The sequence below is a fragment of the Procambarus clarkii genome, chromosome 51 (genome assembly GCF_040958095.1).
Source record: "Procambarus clarkii isolate CNS0578487 chromosome 51, FALCON_Pclarkii_2.0, whole genome shotgun sequence".
Lineage (NCBI taxonomy): Eukaryota > Metazoa > Arthropoda > Malacostraca > Decapoda > Cambaridae > Procambarus > Procambarus clarkii.
In genome coordinates this window covers 21,605,040-21,625,079 of record NC_091200.1, presented here as the reverse complement: position 1 = coordinate 21,625,079, position 20,040 = coordinate 21,605,040, and the positions used below count along the sequence as shown (strand labels likewise).

Here is a 20,040-nt window from a genome sequence, read left to right as displayed (position 1 = left end):
AATGCATTAGAGATAATATATATTAAAACGAAAATGAATTAAAGAGAAAATGCATTAAAGAGAAAATTCATTAGGGAAAACGTAGGTAAAGATGAGGTAATTTAGTAAGGAGCGGTCAGTAAAGTGAAGGATAACATTTTACAATTGATATTTGTATATTTATTTAACAAAAGGTGCAGAAATGCTAAATTCCCCTGCATCCTGTGATGGTGTTATAGTATTGGACTCTTCAGTCTCTATATAGTTTCTCAGAGTGTTGAATTATCCTTCGATAATGAGCTTATCATTTCTAAAGTTCCTAAGGGGTTGCTCCTGGTACTTCTGTATGACCCAATGTTTGATGGTGTTATCCCTGTGTTCGTTTCAACACAAGGAAAACACCTTGTTATTCGTTATCCATCAAACACCTTTATGTTTGATGGCCGTATACTTGTGTTTGAAATCCCTCACATTATAACCCAAAGAAACACTCTATATGTGTTCCTCAAAAACGCATTAAACATCTTTAAAGAACTATATTGTTATCTCTTTCAACATTGAATCGAATTCTAAATACCGAAGCAACACAACACAACGTCTTCATCCACTGGAACATCAAAGATATATATATATATATATATATATATATATATATATATATATATATATATATATATATATATATATATATATAATATATATATATATAAACTTGCATCTTTACCAGTTAAAAGTTTCTCAAGAGTGACAACACATATCAAAACGAAATTTTTCGGACGAGAATTTCCACTTTTGACACTATCTGGATTAATTTATTGTCATACAAACTCACATGAACCAAACATTCCACACATTTCGTCAAGCACGATAGTAAACAGCAAGCCACTTGGATTCCACGCAGTAAGGAAAGATAGCAGATAATTTTAGATGTTTGGAGACTTCAATTTATAGATGCTACAGGGGAAGAGCAGAGAGACGAGAGAAACAGAGAGAAAGGAGGAGAGAAAAAGAGAAGTGTAGAGGGGAAGGAAGCGGGAAGGAGTAGAGAGACAGGAGAAAGGGAACAGAATAGGAAATAAGAAAACATATAAAACATAAGGAGGGCTTCTCTGAGGAATAAAGAACGGTACTAAAAGAACAAAGAACGATACAAAATAAAAACTCTGAAAGATGAGTGAGAGGGACATTCATTAAATGCAAATGAGAACATATTTATTTATGAATGTCTCCGAGAGAGTCTGAGGTCCTTGTCTTATAGCGGGTCTACACAAAATATTTACATAAAGAACACACCTGTTCCAATTCTTGTCCAAATTTGCGTTCCTCGAATCACATCTCAAAATATAGCCTTCCATCCACGTTATTTTGCATATGGTTCACCATCGAGTTTGAAGATGACTTTACCCTTGAAAACGATCCGTATCAACCACGACAAAACACCTAATCGTTGAGCTAACGTACTGGAGACCTGTCAAAACCAATGATCCAACCTTCACTTTGTTAATTATAGAGGCAAGAACCCCCCATAAATTGTAGCGATATTATCATCTAAGGAAACCTGAAGTTGTGTTTTAAACATCATTATTTTATTTTATATTAATATGTTGTGTTGTTTCGAATGGTTGAGATAAATCACTTCGAGTAACCTTATAGATCTGCGCTGTTTTCTTACACCACAAGATAATTAGAGAGATTGATATGTACACCAAAATATTATAAATGAAGACACTGTCTCGGAAGTGACCACCTGTATAGCACTCTTTGGTAAGTATCAACCGCATACTGTCCTGCCCAGTGGCTTTTTATATGTTGTCTAGACCAGTGATCAACCGCATAGTATCTTGACCAGTGGCTATCAATATGTTGTCTAGACCAGTGATCAACCGCATGGTATCTTGACCAGTTGCTATCAATATGTTGTCTAGACCAGTGATCAACCGCATAGTATCTTGACCAGTGGCTATCAATATGTTGTCTAGACCAGTGATCAACCGCATAGTATCTTGACCAGTGGCTATCAATATGTTGTCTAGACCAGTGATCAACCGCATAGTATCTTGACCAGTGGCTATCAATATGTTGTCTAGACCAGTGATCAACCACACAATGTTTTGAACAGTGGCTTCCTATATGTTGTTTACACCAATGACCACACAACAAAAACTTCCTGACAGTCAAGGAAAAGGCAACCACAGTGGGAAGAAGAGCAAGAAGTAAAGTCCTATTACTCGGCTATTTCAATCACAGGCGTAAATAGATTGAGCAACAAAGGGCATCCACAGAGGGAGAAATGTGCAAAGCAAAGTTAGTGGGCACATCTGATAAATACTTTATAAGGCAACACAAAGTACACATCGGCATCACAAAGAACACATCGGCAACACAAGACGCAGTGTTCACCCATACTGAGGCGTAGCAGGAGAAAATACCGCAAAGTTTACCACAGGGAGGCAGCGACCTTGCACGATAGTGTCTGAACCCAGTTGATCCGAGGGAAAGTGTAGAGACCAAGGAATGGTTCAAGAAAAGATGTTGATGATTGCAGGAGGGCAAGAGACCACCTGCAGGAAGTCCCATGGTAAAAACGAACCGATAAGAAAGAGAAAATATTTGGTGGTATGCAGACGCATCCAAGAAGTTTATTTCATGATTAATGCCGATTGGAAAATCTAAATAAACCCGTGGATCAAGATTTAGTGCAGAGATGCAAATGACAGAACTAGGAAGCCTGAAGAAATACAGAAAATTGGGCACTGATACCAACAGGAAAAAGGTAAGAAAAATATAAAATAACTACATAAAAATTAGAGTAGAGATTGAAGGTGGTAGATGACAGTCAGCCAGAAACAGTAGAACGTCATTCACTGAAGTCTATCTCCACAAAGAAAAAATTGCGGACAAAACTGAGGAGAAATTTCGGAAATTTTATAAAAGAATAATTTAGAATTGGTATTGAAGAGCAGATACCCTCAACTACAAATCAATGTCACTTTCATGAATTAATTGCAGAAAATTGTAAAAAATGTTCAGGTAGAAAATGGTTGAACGTCAACAGAGGATAAACATGTAAGATAGCACCAACATGTCTGTAGAGGAGGGTAAAGTTATTTCTAACTAATTTCATAGAGTTCTACAACAGAGTAACCAAATTACGAGAAGAAAAAGTACACCGAATGCACCGAATTTTCATAGACGTCCAGAAGACGTTTCTTTAAAAACACTGGTGTATACCACTAATAGATAAGCTGGGGGCAGACAATGAATTCGGCAAAGAAACATTTTGACAGACCGTAATATGATGTTTCAGTTATAGAGATATTAGATGAAGATATGTAGCAAGCAGATGTCACTCAAAGTTCGGTTCATGGCTTGGTTCTTGGTTCCAAATATACGTGAATGATCTCCCAAAAGGACACACGCTCGTGCTTGGCAATGTCTGGGAAGGAATGTTGGAAGACCCTAACAAACAACAGAAGCGGGGAAGCAAGTAGCTGATAGAACTCAACTCCAACAGTGGTGAGGTAAAAAGAGATGAGAAATTGGAACAGGTGACCAGAAAGAATTTAAAAAATGAAGGGAAATACAGGAAACAGAAAGGGAGGAAGGTCTGACAGCGGACGTAACTTCAAAACAAACACGGGAAGCCTTCGCAAGCAGCATAATATCGGCGATAAATGAACACCTAGCACACATAACTCCATTTAAAAACCTAATCAAGGACTGGTTCAAGGCAATCTAGAAATCTTATGTCAGGCCACAACTAGAGTCAACAGCGCCGAGACGCATTTCTTGAACTACAAAAACACACCTAAAAATGTGTGAAGATTTTTGTGGGCCCCATTAGAGCAACATGTGGCCCGAGGCGGCGGGCAGGAGTCACTTATAATCAGGACCACTCGAGAATTAGAGTGAACTTGGAGGAATGTTGACATGAAGGTTCGGAGCATTGGTATCAGGAAGAGTGGTCTCTCTCTCTCTCTCTCTCTCTCTCTCTCGAAGATGTTCTGTGATGAAACTGCATTAAGTCACCCTACGTTAGTGCCTCAGAGCCATCGTCCTCTCACTCACTCACTCACTCACCAGCTTTTTATCTTTCTTTACATCAGCTTAACTGAAGAAGAGCGTTTTGTCTTCTTTGGCTAAATTATTATAAAGCCCTTGTTTTTTAATGTTATATTTCAAAGTTGCGAGACGGATGTGCATCATAAGGAACACACACACACACACACACACACACACACACACACACACACACACACACATACAGGTCCTCACAGACTAATGGACAACGCTCTGGGGTCCACAAAGTACTAGGTCAACATTACAAAAGGTAACATCTGTGTTATACTAAGCGATGGCTAACATAAGAACATACGTGGTTCTGTATGCCACATATAAGGGATTATATGTGGCATACAGATTATATGTTCTGGAATACGGTTCAGATGAATGGAATCAGCACCTTGTCAAGCACGGACAAAAAATTTAGAAGATCCAAACAAATAGTTCAAAAGAGGAACAAGAGATTCGGAAATCATTCCACCACACAGCCGGTAGCCACAATTCAGGGTCCAGGAGCTGTATCTCGTCCCCCACACGCTCAGATCATGTCATGTGAGTAATTGTTTAAGTCCAACAGGCTTATTCATCTAATAGAATGAAGTTCATCTATCGTACGAAATATTAATCGTGAAAGCAGAGGAATCATGCAGAAAACTGAGGTTTCATTGTAGTCTAACGGATATTTGAACTTAATATCTAAGGGGGTCATTGGAAATCCGGTTGGACTTCGGCTCAAAAAAAAGCCAAATCCAGTTTGGAACACAAAAGTCAGTCTATCACACACTGTAAACGGCTTTTGTCTTGTCAATTTTTAGCTATTAACTCTAGCTTGCATTTAACTGCAAATTGGAGGATACATTTGGGCCAGAGTTCGGGTCTAGTTAACCTGCTGGTCCTGCTTGATGAGACTTAGTCAGGCATGAAGTGCAAGAAGCGAAAACTGATGCGTAAATGAGGCTTTGTTACGCTTCACTAGTCATCTGGAATTACTCGTGCCCTTAAGATGTCAGAATATACCGTTTGACCAGACTGTTGTTGTTGTTATAGATTCAGCTACTCGGAACAAAATTTCCAAGTAGCACGGGCTATGGTGAGCCCGTAGTGGACTTACCTGGCACAGGAACGGGGCTGTAACTGGTTTGACTAGAGTTTGTGCTCCAATATATACGCTCAAAACAGAGGGGGCGTCAAACACGAACAATGAAATATTAAATGATAACGTTTGGGAGAAGTGTCAGGGGGGGGGGGGTAAGCCGTCTTCAGACAGAGTCCATTCCATCCAGCAGTCGACCCCAAAGACGCATTCATAAATTTTAACATGGTCTTCATTCAAAACAGAAATTTTCTCAAATATAAATTAATATTATTATTATATATTAGCAGACTGTGCATAGTAAGGCATTGGTTAGATTATCTGTTTAGTCTCTGTTAGCGAGTATTTGTATTTGTAATACGTGGGTGAAGCATTTACAGCGTTGTGGTTCGAACAAAAGTCGTCAAGTGTGAGGCCAGGTTGTTGCCTCGTACTTCAAAAACAAATAATAGTCAATGAACCTAAACACCCACGTTAACCTACACCTAACGGTACACAAAATTCAAAATATATAATAATTAATATTTAAATTTGAAAAAAATACTGACTTTAAATACCCAGTGCGAAAAAATTGCTGAATACGTCTTTAGAGTTAACCGCTGACTGGACAAGCAGACCTGAGTTAAGTTGTTGTTAAGTGCTTCATCCACTCGCCCAAAAAAATAATGACAAACATCTAACTGTAAACACAATTACAACATACATTAATATTTTTAATAATTTGAGGAAATCCATTTTTTTTCGTTACACAGTTCTCGAAGATTTACGAATGGTTGTGTGTGGGGGTTTAGTTACGTTGTTTCTGCACGTCAACATAATGATTCAGTATCAGATTATCTTGAGATGATTTCGGGACTTAGCGTCCCCGCGCAGCCCGTCCTCCAAACAAAGATCCAAAAGTGATTCCATGCACCCGCCAAACCCCCTGTTTATGAATGAAAAACGGTTTACACATGACTCACAACTGCTGACGTTCGAACATATCCGGAACAAGTGTTTCACTGACGAATTTTGTTCGAATCACAACATTATAAATGCAGCCCGTCCTCCAGACAAAGATCCCAAAGTGATTCCATGCACCCGCCAAACCCCCTGTTTATGAATGATAACCGGTTTACACACGACTCACAACTGCTGACGTTCGAACATATTCGGAACAAGTGCTTCACTGACGAATTTTGTTCGAACCACAACGCTATAAATGCTTCACCCACGTACTACAAATACAAATAATCGCCAACAGAACCTAAACACCTAACCTAACCTAACCTATGCCTATATATACACAATATGCTAATATATTATAATATTAATTTATACTTGAGAAAATTCCCGTTTTGAATGAACAGCATGTTAAAATTTATGAACGCGTCTGTGGGGTTGACCGCTGAATGTAATGGACTTGAGTCGAGGACGGGTTGCCCCGCGGCCCGGTCCTCGGCCAGGTCTCTATTTGTTGTTTGTTTATGTAGAGTTATGATGTACGTAGATGTTAAAATGTAGATTATTAAGATGTAGTAGATGTTAAAATTTATGCTTATGTAGAGTTACATATATCTATGTTTGGTTCGTAGCCCCCAGAGGGTCAGTCTATCCTTTGGCTGAACTCTTCGACAACGGCCTAGCTACATCACCCGGGACGAGGAACAGTTTAAAAACATCTCACAAATCTTTTAATTATATACTCTTTAAAAATAAAACTTTATAAAAATACTTCACGATAAATGCGGACTAATAATAGAAGCACCTCAAAAATAATTAGCTTTGTAGGGGACAGGTAGCCTGGTGTACACAATAATCCGCACATCATTGATTCTCACGACCTTGGATGGAAGCGGTAGTAACGATTGCAAACACATACTCCGAGGTACGAGAACAGAGGTCTCGGAGTGTAGTGGTAAGACACTCGCCTGGCGTTTCGCGAGCGCTTTGGCTTAGGTTCGTATCCTGGCCAGGGAGGATTTACTGGGCGTCAATACTTAACTGTAGCCTCTGTTTACCCAACAGTACAATGGGTACCTGGTTGTTAAACGATTTGGCGGGTCGTATTCAGGGGGAACATAGGATTAAGGACCTGCCCGTAACGCTATGAGTGCTCGTGGGTGTACAAGAATGTAAGAACTCTTGTATATGCAGATGAGGAGTCACAATAACGTGGCTGAAATATGTTGACCAAACCACACACTAGAAAGTGAAAGAACGACGATGTTTCGGTCTGTCCTGGACCATTCTCGACTTGAGAATGGTCCAGGAAGGGTCGAAACGTCGTCGTCCTTTCACTTTCTAGTGTGTGGTTTGGTCAACAACTCTTGTATACATATAAACAAACACAAATAAAAAATGTGTACGGTACCGTGGCAGTGTGGGAGAGGACGGGAAGGAGGGCGCCGGACGCGTTCCCTGGCTCAGTCAACTTCAGTCGACATCTGATCTCTGACACTTGCTTTTGGCGCCAAATTGGTTGTGTTGTCAGGCGCGAATTAGTCAGGTGTTTATTGGTATAAATGGTACTTGTTTAATGAAGTTGTTTCAGAGTGTCGTATCTTAATACATCAACGACCGATTACAGTTTAATGAAAGTTAAACCTGATGAAACGTACTTATCGTTTGCAATACAAGTTAAGAAACTTTGATCTGTAATAGGATTTGAAATATATGTGATAACATTTACATATAGATACACATGCTCTTTTAAAACTATAAGTACACGGGAAGATATTCAGGTCAATAGTAGTATATAAATAAATAATTTACTATAATGACTTAATTACATAATGTAAACCAGTTTGGGTTTACTGTGGAAGACTCTGGTGAGGCTCCCGTCTCTCGCTTCTCTACCCACCGTCTACCTTGACGTCGGCTTCTCTACCACCGTCTACCTTGACGTCGGCTTCTCTACCACCGTCCACCTTGACGTCAGCTTCTCTACCCCCCGTTTACCTTGACGTCAGCTTCTCTACCCTCGTCTACCTTGACGCCTGCTTCTCTATCCCCCGTCTACCTTGACGCCGACTTCTCTACCCCGTCTACCTTGACGCCGGCTTCTCTAACCCCCGTCTAATGAGACGCCGGCTTCTCTACTCCCGTCTACCGTGACGCCGGCTTCTCTACCCCCGTCTACCGTGACGGCGGCCGTGGTGGCGATACACTAGAGACTAACGGCCAGGAGAACGGACTCTGCAGTCGTGTTTATAGTGTTGCTGATGGTTCCCGTGGTCCTCGCCGGTGTCACTGGCGACATCCGCCGCCCCCATTATATCACTGCTCAAATATTCACATATTATATGGCAAGTAAGATGATTGGACGTCCTGGACGTCAGTGTTCCGCAGAGGAGTGTTAAGTAGCCTCGACGCAGACGGAGAAGAGGAATATTTTCCTCCACTTCAACGAGGGAGCTCTGCATACGCAAACATGTATTCTGTGCAACACAAAACCTTTCCTGGGGTAAAGCTTTTGCCCGCCGAACCATACACGTGTGATCAACAGTATAATTTACTTCAAATAAGGAAGTATTAAACCATCCATAATGACTTCCTGTCGTCTTCCACCAACACCAATTGGAAAAGGTGTTTTAAGGCGGTTAAAAACCTACATAGCAAGCAAAATATAGGGCCAGAAATCTCGCAGAATTCTGAATTGGTATTTCGTCAACATTAAGATGTAAAGTGGCATTGTGAGTATTTTATGGCTGCTAAAAGTGACCACGACAAGGTTAGCTAAGGTGGAGTGTCTCGGAGCTAGTGGTACCAAGCTCAGATGGGATCAGGGCTAATGGTACCAAGCTCAGATGTGATCAGGGCTAATGGTACCAAGCTCAGATGGGATCAGGGCTAATGGTACCAAGCTCAGATGGGATCAGGGCTAGTGGTACCAAGCTCAGATGGGATCAGGGCTAGTGGTACCAAGCTCAGATAGGATCAGGGCTAGTGGTACCAAGCTCAGATAGGATCAGGGCTAGTGGTACCAAGCTCAGATGGGATCAGGGCTAATGGTACCAAGCTCAGATGGGATCAGGGCTAATGGTACCAAGCTCAGATGGGATCAGGGCTAATGGTACCAAGCTCAGATGGGATCAGGGCTAATGGTACCAAGCTCAGATGGGATCAGGGCTAATGGTACCAAGCTCAGATAGGATCAGGGCTAATGGTACCAAGCTCAGATGGGATCAGGGCTAATGGTACCAAGCTCAGATGGGATCAGGGCTAATGGTACCAAGCTCAGATGGGATCAGGGCTAAATGTACCAAGCTCAGATGGGATCAGGGCTAATGGTACCAAGCTCAGATGGGATCAGGGCTAATGGTACCAAGCTCAGATGGGATCTGGGCTAATGGTACCAAGCTCATATGGGATCAGGGCTAATGGTACCAAGCTCAGATGGGATCAGGGCTAGTGGTACCAAGCTAAGGTTGAATCAAGACTAGTAGCACCAAGCCACGAAGAGAATTAAATGACAGCTCTCCACTGTTGAGCACCATGTGATCTTGGCCAGGTTGACCGCTGTCATCCCCCGGGCCGCGGCCAAATTCAGCCTGACAGTCTCTCACCTGTGTAATTTACCTTGACTTGTTGGTGATGAGAAAGAGATATGGCGCGTAATATCCAGTGGTGTGTCGTTATCCTGTTGGCGCTGTGCGTATGTGCGTAAGTGTAGTAGTTGTGCGCACGCGCGCGCTTGTGTGTTTACTATTTATGCTTGTAGGATGGAGTTGGTAGCTCTTGGACCCCGCCTTTCTTACGGTTGGTCTTCTAGCGCGCTGATTCCCAACCTCATTTTCTCTAACATATCTATTATATCTCTGTCTGTCTGTCTGTCTGTCTGTCTGTCTGTCTGTCTGTCTGTCTGTCTGTCTGTCTGTCTGTCTGTCTGTCTGTCTGTCTGTCTGTCTCTCTCTCTCTCTCTCTCTCTCTCTCTCTCTCTCTCTCTCTCTCTCTCTCTCTCTCTCTCACACACACACACACACACACACACACACACACACACACACACACACACACACACACACAAGGGGCCTCGTAGCCTGGTGGATAGCGCGCAGGACTCGTAATTCTGTGGCGCGGGTTCGATTCCCGCACGAGGCAGAAACAAATGGGCAAAGTTTCTTTCACCCTAGGTGCCCCTGTTACCTAGCAGTAAATAGGTACCTGGGAGTTAGTCAGCTGTCACGGGCTGCTTCCTGGGGGTGTGTGTGTGTGTGTGGTGTGGGGAAAAAAAGAAGAAAGTAGTTAGTAAACAGTTGATTGACAGTTGAGAGGCGGGCCGAAAGAGCAAAGCTCAACCCCCGCAAAAACACAACTAGTAAACACACACACAATGAAATGCACCAGGCAATGATGTGGTGCAGGCAGACTCTATACACCGGCTCAAATGTCGATATGATAGAGCCCAATAGGTTCAGGAACCTGTTCATCAGTTGATGGGCAGTTGAGAGCCGGGGCCAAAGAGCCGAACCTTAACCTCGCAAGCACAATCAGATGAGTACTGTTAGATGAGTACTATTAGGTGAGTACACACGCACACAGATAGGTAAAATCAAGAGCTAAAAAAAAAGAAGTTCTCAGAGCCTAGTCTGAGAACAGGTTGGTAAAAATAAAAATTTGTCAACCGTTCGTTTGAATTGATGAGTGCGCGTCTTAGGGGGATTGGCCGCCGATTTAACCAGCCTAGCCTGAGGACGGATTGCTGTGAAGGTCACTCAACCAAACTGGAAGGTTCCAAGGTTACTCAATTTTTTAAAGATTCGCTCTCTCTCGCTGGAAAAACTGTTAAGAGTGTCTTAAAGGTCATATAGAAGCTAGCGTGAAGGTCACTCATGCACTGGGTATGTCTGATAGGAAAGAAGAAGTCACTCACACGAGCAGGGAAGGTCACTCATGGCCAGACAGGTCTTTGGAAAGGCCCCCTCACTCTAACAGGAAGACGTTCATACCTCTTTTTTTTCCTCGCGTGAGAAATGGTAATAAAAGTTGTTGTGGTGGTGGTCTAAACGGAGTCAGAGTCCATGGTTGTTCTTCCCAGGATGGTGGAGCCAGAGCCTGTTGTTGTTCTTCCTAGGATGGTGGAGTCAGAGTCCATGGTTGTTCTTCCCAGGATGGTGGAGCCAGAGCCTGTTGTTGTTCTTCCCAGGATGGTGGAGGCAGAGCCTGTTGTTGTTCTTCCTAGGATGGTGGAGTCAGAGTCCATGGTTGTTCTTCCCAGGATGGTGGAGGCAGAGCCTGTTGTTGTACTTCCCAGGATGGTGGAGGCAGAGCCTGTTGTTGTTCTTCCCAGGATGGTGGAGGCAGAGCCTGTTGTTGTTCTTCCCAGGATGGTGGAGCCAGAGCCTGTTGTTGTTCTTCCCAGGATGGTGGAGCCAGAGCCTGTTGTTGTTCTTCCCAGGATGGTGGAGCCAGAGCCTGTTGTTGTTCTTCCTAGGATGGTGGAGGCAGAGCCTGTTGTTGTACTTCCCAGGATGGTGGAGGCAGAGCCTGTTGTTGTTCTTCCCAGGATGGTGGAGCCAGAGCCTGTTGTTGTTCTTCCCAGGATGGTGGAGGCAGAGCCTGTTGTTGTTCTTCCCAGGATGGTGGAGGCAGAGCCTGTTGTTGTACTTCCCAGGATGGTGGAGGCAGAGCCTGTTGTTGTTCTTCCTAGGATGGTGGAGGCAGAGCCTGTTGTTGTACTTCCCAGGATGGTGGAGGCAGAGCCTGTTGTTGTTCTTCCTAGGATGGTGGAGGCAGAGCCTGTTGTTGTTCTTCCCAGGATGGTGGAGCCAGAGCCTGTTGTTGTTCTTCCTAGGATGGTGGAGCCAGAGCCTGTTGTTGTACTTCCCAGGATGGTGGAGCCAGAGCCTGTTGTTGTACTTCCCAGGATGGTGGAGCCAGAGCCTGTTGTTGTTCTTCGTAGGATGGTGGAGGCAGAGCCTGTTGTTGTACTTCCCAGGATGGTGGAGGCAGAGCCTGTTGTTGTTCTTCCCAGGATGGTGGAGGCAGAGCCTGTTGTTGTACTTCCCAGGATGGTGGAGGCAGAGCCTGTTGTTGTATTTCCCAGGATGGTGGAGGCAGAGCCTGTTGTTGTTCTTCCCAGGATGGTGGAGGCAGAGCCTGTTGTTGTACTTCCCAGGATGGTGGAGGCAGAGCCTGTTGTTGTACTTCCCAGGATGGTGGAGCCAGAGCTTGTTCACCATCTTCAGGAGCCTCTTCATAGGATGCTCACTATCGCCTGATAGGGTCAGAGGAACCCGATGATAAGGTAGGAGAAGAGCAACAATAAGCAGGAGAAAATGAGACGAAGAAGAATAGAGAAAGGTTGATGACGAAAAAAAAACAGAAAGAGAAGAAGTAGAAGAAGAAAAAGAAGAAGAAAGTTAAGAAGCAGGAGAAGTCAAAATAAGAATAAGGAAAAATAATACCAATAAGAAGCAAAAGAAGAAGAAGAAGAAGAAGAAGAAGAAGTAGAGATCGTGAAGATTAAAAAAATACGAAAAAGGAGAAAGAAAGAAAGAAAGAATAAGGACAACAACTTTAAGGAAAGCGGAGAGGTGGAAAAATCAGAAACCTTGAGCTTATCTCTCTGGTTTATGCTTCTCATAAATATGCAAAGAGAGGGAGAGGGAGAGAAGGAGGAGTGACGGATGGGAGGAAATGAGCGCGCTCAGGGAACACAAATCACAACGTAGTTAATAGTATGGAATATAAAGCAGCAATGCTGAATATATATATATATATATATATATATATATATATATATATATATATATATATATATATATATATATATATATATATATATATATATATATATATATATATATATATATATATATATATATATATATATATATATATATATTTTATTACATGAGCTGCCTCGCATGGGTTAATAGACCTTCGGTAGTCTTGTTTAATCCGACGCTCTTATGTTGCAGGTGTAGACTGTTGCAGGTGTAGAATGTTGCAGGTGTAGAATGTTGCAGGTGTAGAATGTTGCAGGTGAAGTGTCTACGTAAAGAATGCACTTTCTGAACACTTTCTCAGGGTCATTGTTTGTCTTATAAATAATATTATTGCTATTATTTTATTTCCTACCACTGTGTTGTTATATCTACTGATCAAATCACTACATTTGTAAAGTACTATCGTGCTACGTTTGCTACTAATATTAACTCTACAACTACTACTTCTTCTGGCTACAATTTGGTTTCTACTGCTACTACGTCCCTACTACTACTACTACTACTACTACTACTACTACTACTACTACTACTACTACTACTACTACTACTACTACTACAATCACAATTTCTATTACTACTGCTAATATTGTTATTGAAAGTGCAACAAGAATAGAAGGAGATTTAACAACACTCATCCTTAGGACGCCAGGGAAACAAGCAGGTCTTGAAGAGCCGGAAGTGGAGCCGGCCTAGAGGCACCGGAAGTGGAGCCGGCCTAGAGGCACCGGAAGTGGAGCCGGCCTAGAGGCACCGGAAGTGGAGCCGGCTTAGAGACACCGGAAGAGGAGCCAGCCTAGAGCCAGCCTAGAGGCACCGGAAGTCTAGCCGGCCACACACTCATCGCCAGACCATCAGGGGGCAGTAAGTGGCCCCCGCGTGAGTGTGGTGCTGTCTGCGGTTAGACAACAACTAATGTTGTTATCGTCAATAGTATAGCCAACCACTACCCAAACGTCTGTCCGCAACACGGAAATATTCTAGGAATTCAGACGTATTGCATCATGTTCTTCGAACTAACAAAAAAAAGCTAAAAACACCATAACAAAACATTGATTTAAATAACGGACATAACCCTAAGAGGTGCTTCTCATTGCCCTCAGCAAGTCTTTGTAATGCTTGCAAATGATTAATGAAGAATTCAGATTAGAGCCGCTTCCCATTCTTTATCCCGATTTGAAATACGAAGGCCTATGTCGAATAGAGGTCAGAGGCTTGCAAAACTTTGCTTCAGGGGAAGGCCTGGAACTCTAGGACCATTGGCTACAATATCTATGGATTGAACTTCATGTGTAAAATGTGGGTGAAGCTGTATAGTGATGTTGTTAAGCAGCAGTGCTGAGGACAGCGGAGTGAAGCTGTATAGTGATGAGGTTAAGCAGCAGTGCTGAGGACAGCGGAGTAAAGCTGTATAGTGATGAGGTTAAGCAGCACTGCTGAGGACAGCGGAGTGAAGCTGTATAGTGATGTAGTTGGATAACACCTAACGCTATAGTGCGGGGGTACAGTGACCTCTCCTGCGGCCACTCCCATGACCAGCGGTCAACGCTTGGAACTTCAGGATAAGCCAATTGACGGCAGTGACCGCACACTTCACAGTAATGGACACCCTCCTCACGCGTCCAACTGCCGAGGAAACACCCTGTGTACCTTTACTGACTCACACTTCAGTTACTGACTCAACACTCACACACTAACAGCAAACTTCGGTTAATAAAATAACTTACACACATCTACAGTGACTTAAGCAACTGCAACACTCACCCTCACTTAAAGAAACTACCAGCAGTCATTTACATTCAGAGGAACACGTTCGACCGTTCACACAGCCTTCGACTCACCTTGAGGAGAACATTAACCAAGCAATATTACCAGGTGTTGCTTTAAGACAGTCGTAAATCAAAACAATAATCTCTATAAGAGTGTTGTCTTCCTGGACCGCCGAGACTGGAACACCTCGACGTGGTCAGTGACCCAAGCTTCTGAAGCTCTTATATGTTGATAAATCTATATGACAACTTCTCTAGCAAGGAAATATATAGATAAGATTTCATTTGAACTACCTAGTTGATGCCCTCGAAACCAACCAGTTAATTCAGAGTTTCAATGTTTAGTTTTAGTTTTGCCCCGAGAGGCGAGTGTATTGGGCCACGCATCCTGTGAGTGGACACACCGCCATAGCAACACTCCCCAATAGGAAGAAAACCCGCTGGGTTGTTCATCCTGTCACTAGTACCCAGACACAGCTAGGACTTGCTTAAATGTCTCAAGAGAACATATCAAACAAGAAGATTAACATTTGTCATCCCTTAAAAAATTACGTTGTCTTGCGGGTGTAAAATAAGGGAATCTCTTGAGAACAGCGTTTCAGATAGTATACAGATAGTATTTTCCGAACACAAACAATGTGGGGTTTACTCTGGTACACACATGTCTAATGTCTCTTAGATGTTTCAAGTGTGGCGTCCCTCGGACGACCGCGTGCACCAGTAGTGAAAAGTCTCTCGCCTCATCTCCCCCAGTGTTTGGTTACAACAGCATCTCCCCCACCAGAAAATGTTACCTAAAAATGCAGTGACTCTAGACATCAACGTTGGCTGTATCGGGTATGGCGGCCAGGTTGGCCACACCCAGGTGACCTGATTATGGGCCATAGCAGCAGCAGCAGCAGCAGCAGCAGCAGCAGTTCCTGCGTCACAGCTCACATGGGGCATCGCTCAAACGTTTAGGTCTGCTTCCTCTTCCATGTGGCCCCCGTGTGACGCAGTGTAATAAAAGTTTCGTAGAAATGTGAGATAGTTTCCCCAGTGCTGGGGTGACATCCTCTACCTTCCCCAGGAAGCATCCCAAAAGAGTTACCTAATTCCCGGGAACCTATTTACTGTTAGGTGAAAAGTAGCATCAGATGCATTGTGTGACCAAACGACTCGTCCGGTCTAAGGAACATGACAAAAGGAAACTCAATTTTGCTTTTTGAGACCGACTCATAATGGGCGGTATATTGTACATTCTTAAACTTTATTGACCCACAAAACGCTACCACATTTCCTGCTCGACAACACCATTAGCCTCGTCTGGGCGCATTGCTCCTGGCCAAGGCTGCGAGAGCGACCTGCGTGTTGGAGGCTGCTTGACTACCGCCTTGTGCCGTACTGTGTAGGTGGTTCTGTCTTTGGACACATCTTTGGAGGGAATATCGAACATCCAATGCTCTGTGAGTACACAGAACACCCACTGCAGGGTGAGTACACAGAACACCCACTGCAGGGTGAGTACACAGAACACCCACTGCAAAGTGAGTACACAGAACACCCACTGCAGGGTGAGTACACAGAACACCCACTGCAGGGTGAGTACACAGAACACCCACTGCAGGGTGAGTACACAGAACACCCACTGCAGAGTGAGTACACAGAACACCCACTGCAGGGTGAATACACAGAACACCCACTGCAGGGTGAGTACGGAGAACACCCGTGCTCACATGCACAACTGGTGTTCGACCATCTCCTGGCTGCATTATGCATGCAAGCGGCGTCACTCAGACGAGTATAATTACCAAGGAACAAAAGCTCACTACAGTACAACACTACAAGATGCCGAGCCGGGAAACTAAAAAAAAAAGTATTATCGCAGACAAACAACAGGAGGATTCAATCTCACCGCTTCATTATTCAACTCATTTTCGTGAACAAAAACCATTATATATTATAGAAGATTGTATCTTACATGTAAAATATTCAGCTCTATTTATACAATTTGAATTTGTACAGAGGAATTGTCATCCACACTTTCTTGGAAATAAACATTCCATTATCGATAACTGGTGTTATCTCTAACTCATGTTATCGAAAGAGCTGCGGGCTCACACGCATCGGGTCCCTGGTTCGAATCTCCTAGAGCCCAGTAGAATGGGATCATACAGAGGATATCTTTTTAAACAACAGTCGTGTCGAAAACATTCAATTCAGTTGTAAACAGAAATAACCAGAGTCAAATGAGAAACTCACAGTACATTAACACAATGACAACATATTCACCTGCCACCCTTACAATTATGGTTACAAAACCCCCTACAACACCAAGATGAGAAGTGACCTTAATTTGCAGGTGACCTTTCACCTGCATGCTGCCCGAGGCTCGTGCTTAAGAAGGTTGAAAAGGTCGGTAAGGCGCGAGACACGAGGGATTGTGTATTGTAACTTAATATTTCAGGTATTTCTTCAGCATAAGGGAGAGCTATGCTGAATTTTCCTTGATTTTCCTCGATGGTGCGTTTGTGTTTGATAACTGAAGATTATGTACAGTTTCCAAATATGTTTTTTCTTTTATTTTAATGGTGAGTTTAGTGGTTCTGAAGTTATACCGTGTTGTTGAACTTCGTTCCTGTTTTACGGGCTCACCATAGCCCGTGCTACATGGACACTTCGTCCTGAGTAGCTAAATCTGAAACAACAACAGTTCCTGTTTTAAGATGTCAGGGTTGTTAGTGTTATCGACACGATTGCATGCTTGTGTTACTCCTGGTGCCTGCGCATGACACAGGGGCTATCACAGGGGCTATTTGCGTTATCACATCCTATCATCAAAAGGGACGTCGGGCTCACGAGATGTACAAGAGATAGACTATCCCAGGAATTAAGGGTCCGTATATGTGCTGTACATTTGCCTAACTTCATGCGGAGCCAAGTCTCAAAACATGCTCCATTCACTTCGAGTCATTTCAATAAAAACTCAAAAGCAACGTAACATCTTACCCAACCTTATGCACGCCTAATTATGCATAAAAACACAATAAACGCTTATGTTTATTTATATTTCAATAAATGGCTGTTTTTATTACGCAGTATGAACAAAATCATTCCTCAAGTCGTGGTTCTGAAGTAATACCGAGTTGTTGAACTTGGTTCCTGTTTCAGATGAAAGATGTGGATAGATGTGATAGATGTGATAGATGTGATAGATGTAGTAGTAGATATTCGTTGCTTTAGATGTAGGTATATGTAAGAGACAAAAAACTGTGTTCTTATCGTTGGTGTAAGCCAGGATGAACACAGAACACACCAGGGTGAACATAGAACATGTTCTGTGTACGTATCCAGCAGATACGTACACAGAACACCCATTGCAGGGGTGAGTACGAACATCTTGTCTTGGGGTAGGGAACTGCTTGACTTATCGATACGGCATTCGTAATTACTTGAGTAAATCGAGCATACTTACGTTCATTAATCAGACATGCTTATGTTCATTCAATCGGGCATACTTATGTTAACTAATCGAGCATTCCTATGTTCGTATAAAAGGTGTACTTGTGTTCGAAAATCAGGCATTCATATGTTCGAAAATAAGACATACCGATGTTCGCAAAGCCGCTTATCTAAATTTCAGCATGTTTCACATAGATAAACATAGGCTTAGTTGTTGTACGGTATAGTGTAAAGCCCTTGTCGTAGTGACCTTGTTATTGTTAGTCTCCTTCGTATAAGCGTATTGACCATTATTGATATTTTATGCACATGTGATACAAGGGTTTTATTGGCGGTGTTCCGTTGAGTCGTTTTCTGCCGTTCCTGTTGAAGGAGGTGTCGTTCCGGCTCCGTTTTGTCACTGTTGACATTCGTTGCTTCCTTAATGTATCTTCAAATACATTAAGTATTGCATTTAAGATTAAGGCAGTATTGCATAATGCAATAATGCTCGTCGTTTAAGGACCTGTATGATGTATTATCATTGTAGGATCAACGTAACAAGCCACTTGTTGTTACACAAGAAAACCAAATCTGTTATATTGCAAAGAAAATTTTCATATTGATTATTTTTCTTTGTGTTCTCCTGTTCTGAGGGACTCTCATGTCTTGTTATGAACTTCTACAAGTGTTTAAAACAAACATAAATTAACTTATGTATATAAGTTCATTTAAATAAAACGGGAAAACGATTGACGTGACAAACATTATGTTTTATTAAAATCTCAACTTTTTAATGAAATTTATCTACTTTTTAATTAAAATCTCAACTTTTCAATTAAACTCCATAACGTTTCAAATATCTCTTGTAGTTATCATCAGATCTACAGTACAGAAATGTTAAATTAAAATCTAGTCAGCAAAACAAAGAACTCATTCTAAGCTTGATTACATACTACAAGATAGATAAAGAAATTACACAAATAATCTAAGCACAGCACAAACCTTATATCAGTTGATCTAACAAAGTAAGATATGATAATATTCGACAAAGACACCAAAGACTAATTAAAATTCAAAATTTTATCCGTGAAGATTAAAAAAACTTATCCAGAAAAAATGTTTTAATTGTGGTTTTTGTATAAGTTTTTGTAATCTTTTCGGATAAAATTTAAAATATTAATTGGTCTTTAATGTCGATTTGAAAATTATCAAATCGTATTTTGTTTAATCAGTTCACGTAAATTGAGTTTTGTGTTTGGTTCTTGTGTATAATTGTTATCTATGATCTGGTAGTTATGCTCTGTTTAGATCTGATAATGACTACAAGAGATATTTGAAACGATATGACTTTTAATTAAAAAAGAGATGATTTTAATTAAACAAGATCATCTCTTGTAGAAGATAAATATATATATATATATATATATATATATATATATATATATATATATATATATATATATATATATATATATATATATATATATATATATGTCGTACCTAGTAGCCAGAACTCACTTCTCAGCCTACTATGCAAGGCCCGATTTGCCTAATAAGCCAAGTTTTCCTGAATTAATATATTTTCTCTAGTTTTTTTCTTATGAAATGATAAAGCTACCCATTTCATTATATATGAGGTCATTTTTTTTTATTTGAGTTAAAATTAACGTAGATATATGACCGAACCTAACCAACCCTACCTAACCTAACCTAACCTATCTGTATAGGTTAGGTTAAGTTAGGTAGCCAAAAAAGTTAGGATAGGTTAGGTTAGGTAGGTTAGGTAGTTGAAAAACAATTAATTCATGAAAACTTGGCTTATTAGGCAAATCGAGCCTTGCATAGTAGGCTGAGAAGTGAGTTCTGGCTACTAGGTACGACATATATATATATATATATATATATATATATATATATATATATATATATATATATATATATATATATATATATATATATATATATTTATCCGCAAGTCGTGGTTCTGAAGTAATACTGAGTTGTT

At 41.6% G+C, this 20,040-nt stretch overlaps 1 protein-coding gene across 1 annotated transcript in view; it reads left to right on the top strand.

Moving 5' to 3' along the window:
* The window catches only part of LOC138351811 (uncharacterized), a 57,866-nt gene that overhangs the window by 20,646 nt on the left and 17,180 nt on the right, over positions 1–20,040 (top strand). The window contains exons 4-5 of the mRNA XM_069303818.1: positions 2,671–2,752; positions 4,425–4,593. Coding sequence (XP_069159919.1) covers positions 2,671–2,752; positions 4,425–4,593 — 251 coding nt within the window. The remainder of the gene's footprint in view (positions 1–2,670; positions 2,753–4,424; positions 4,594–20,040) is intronic.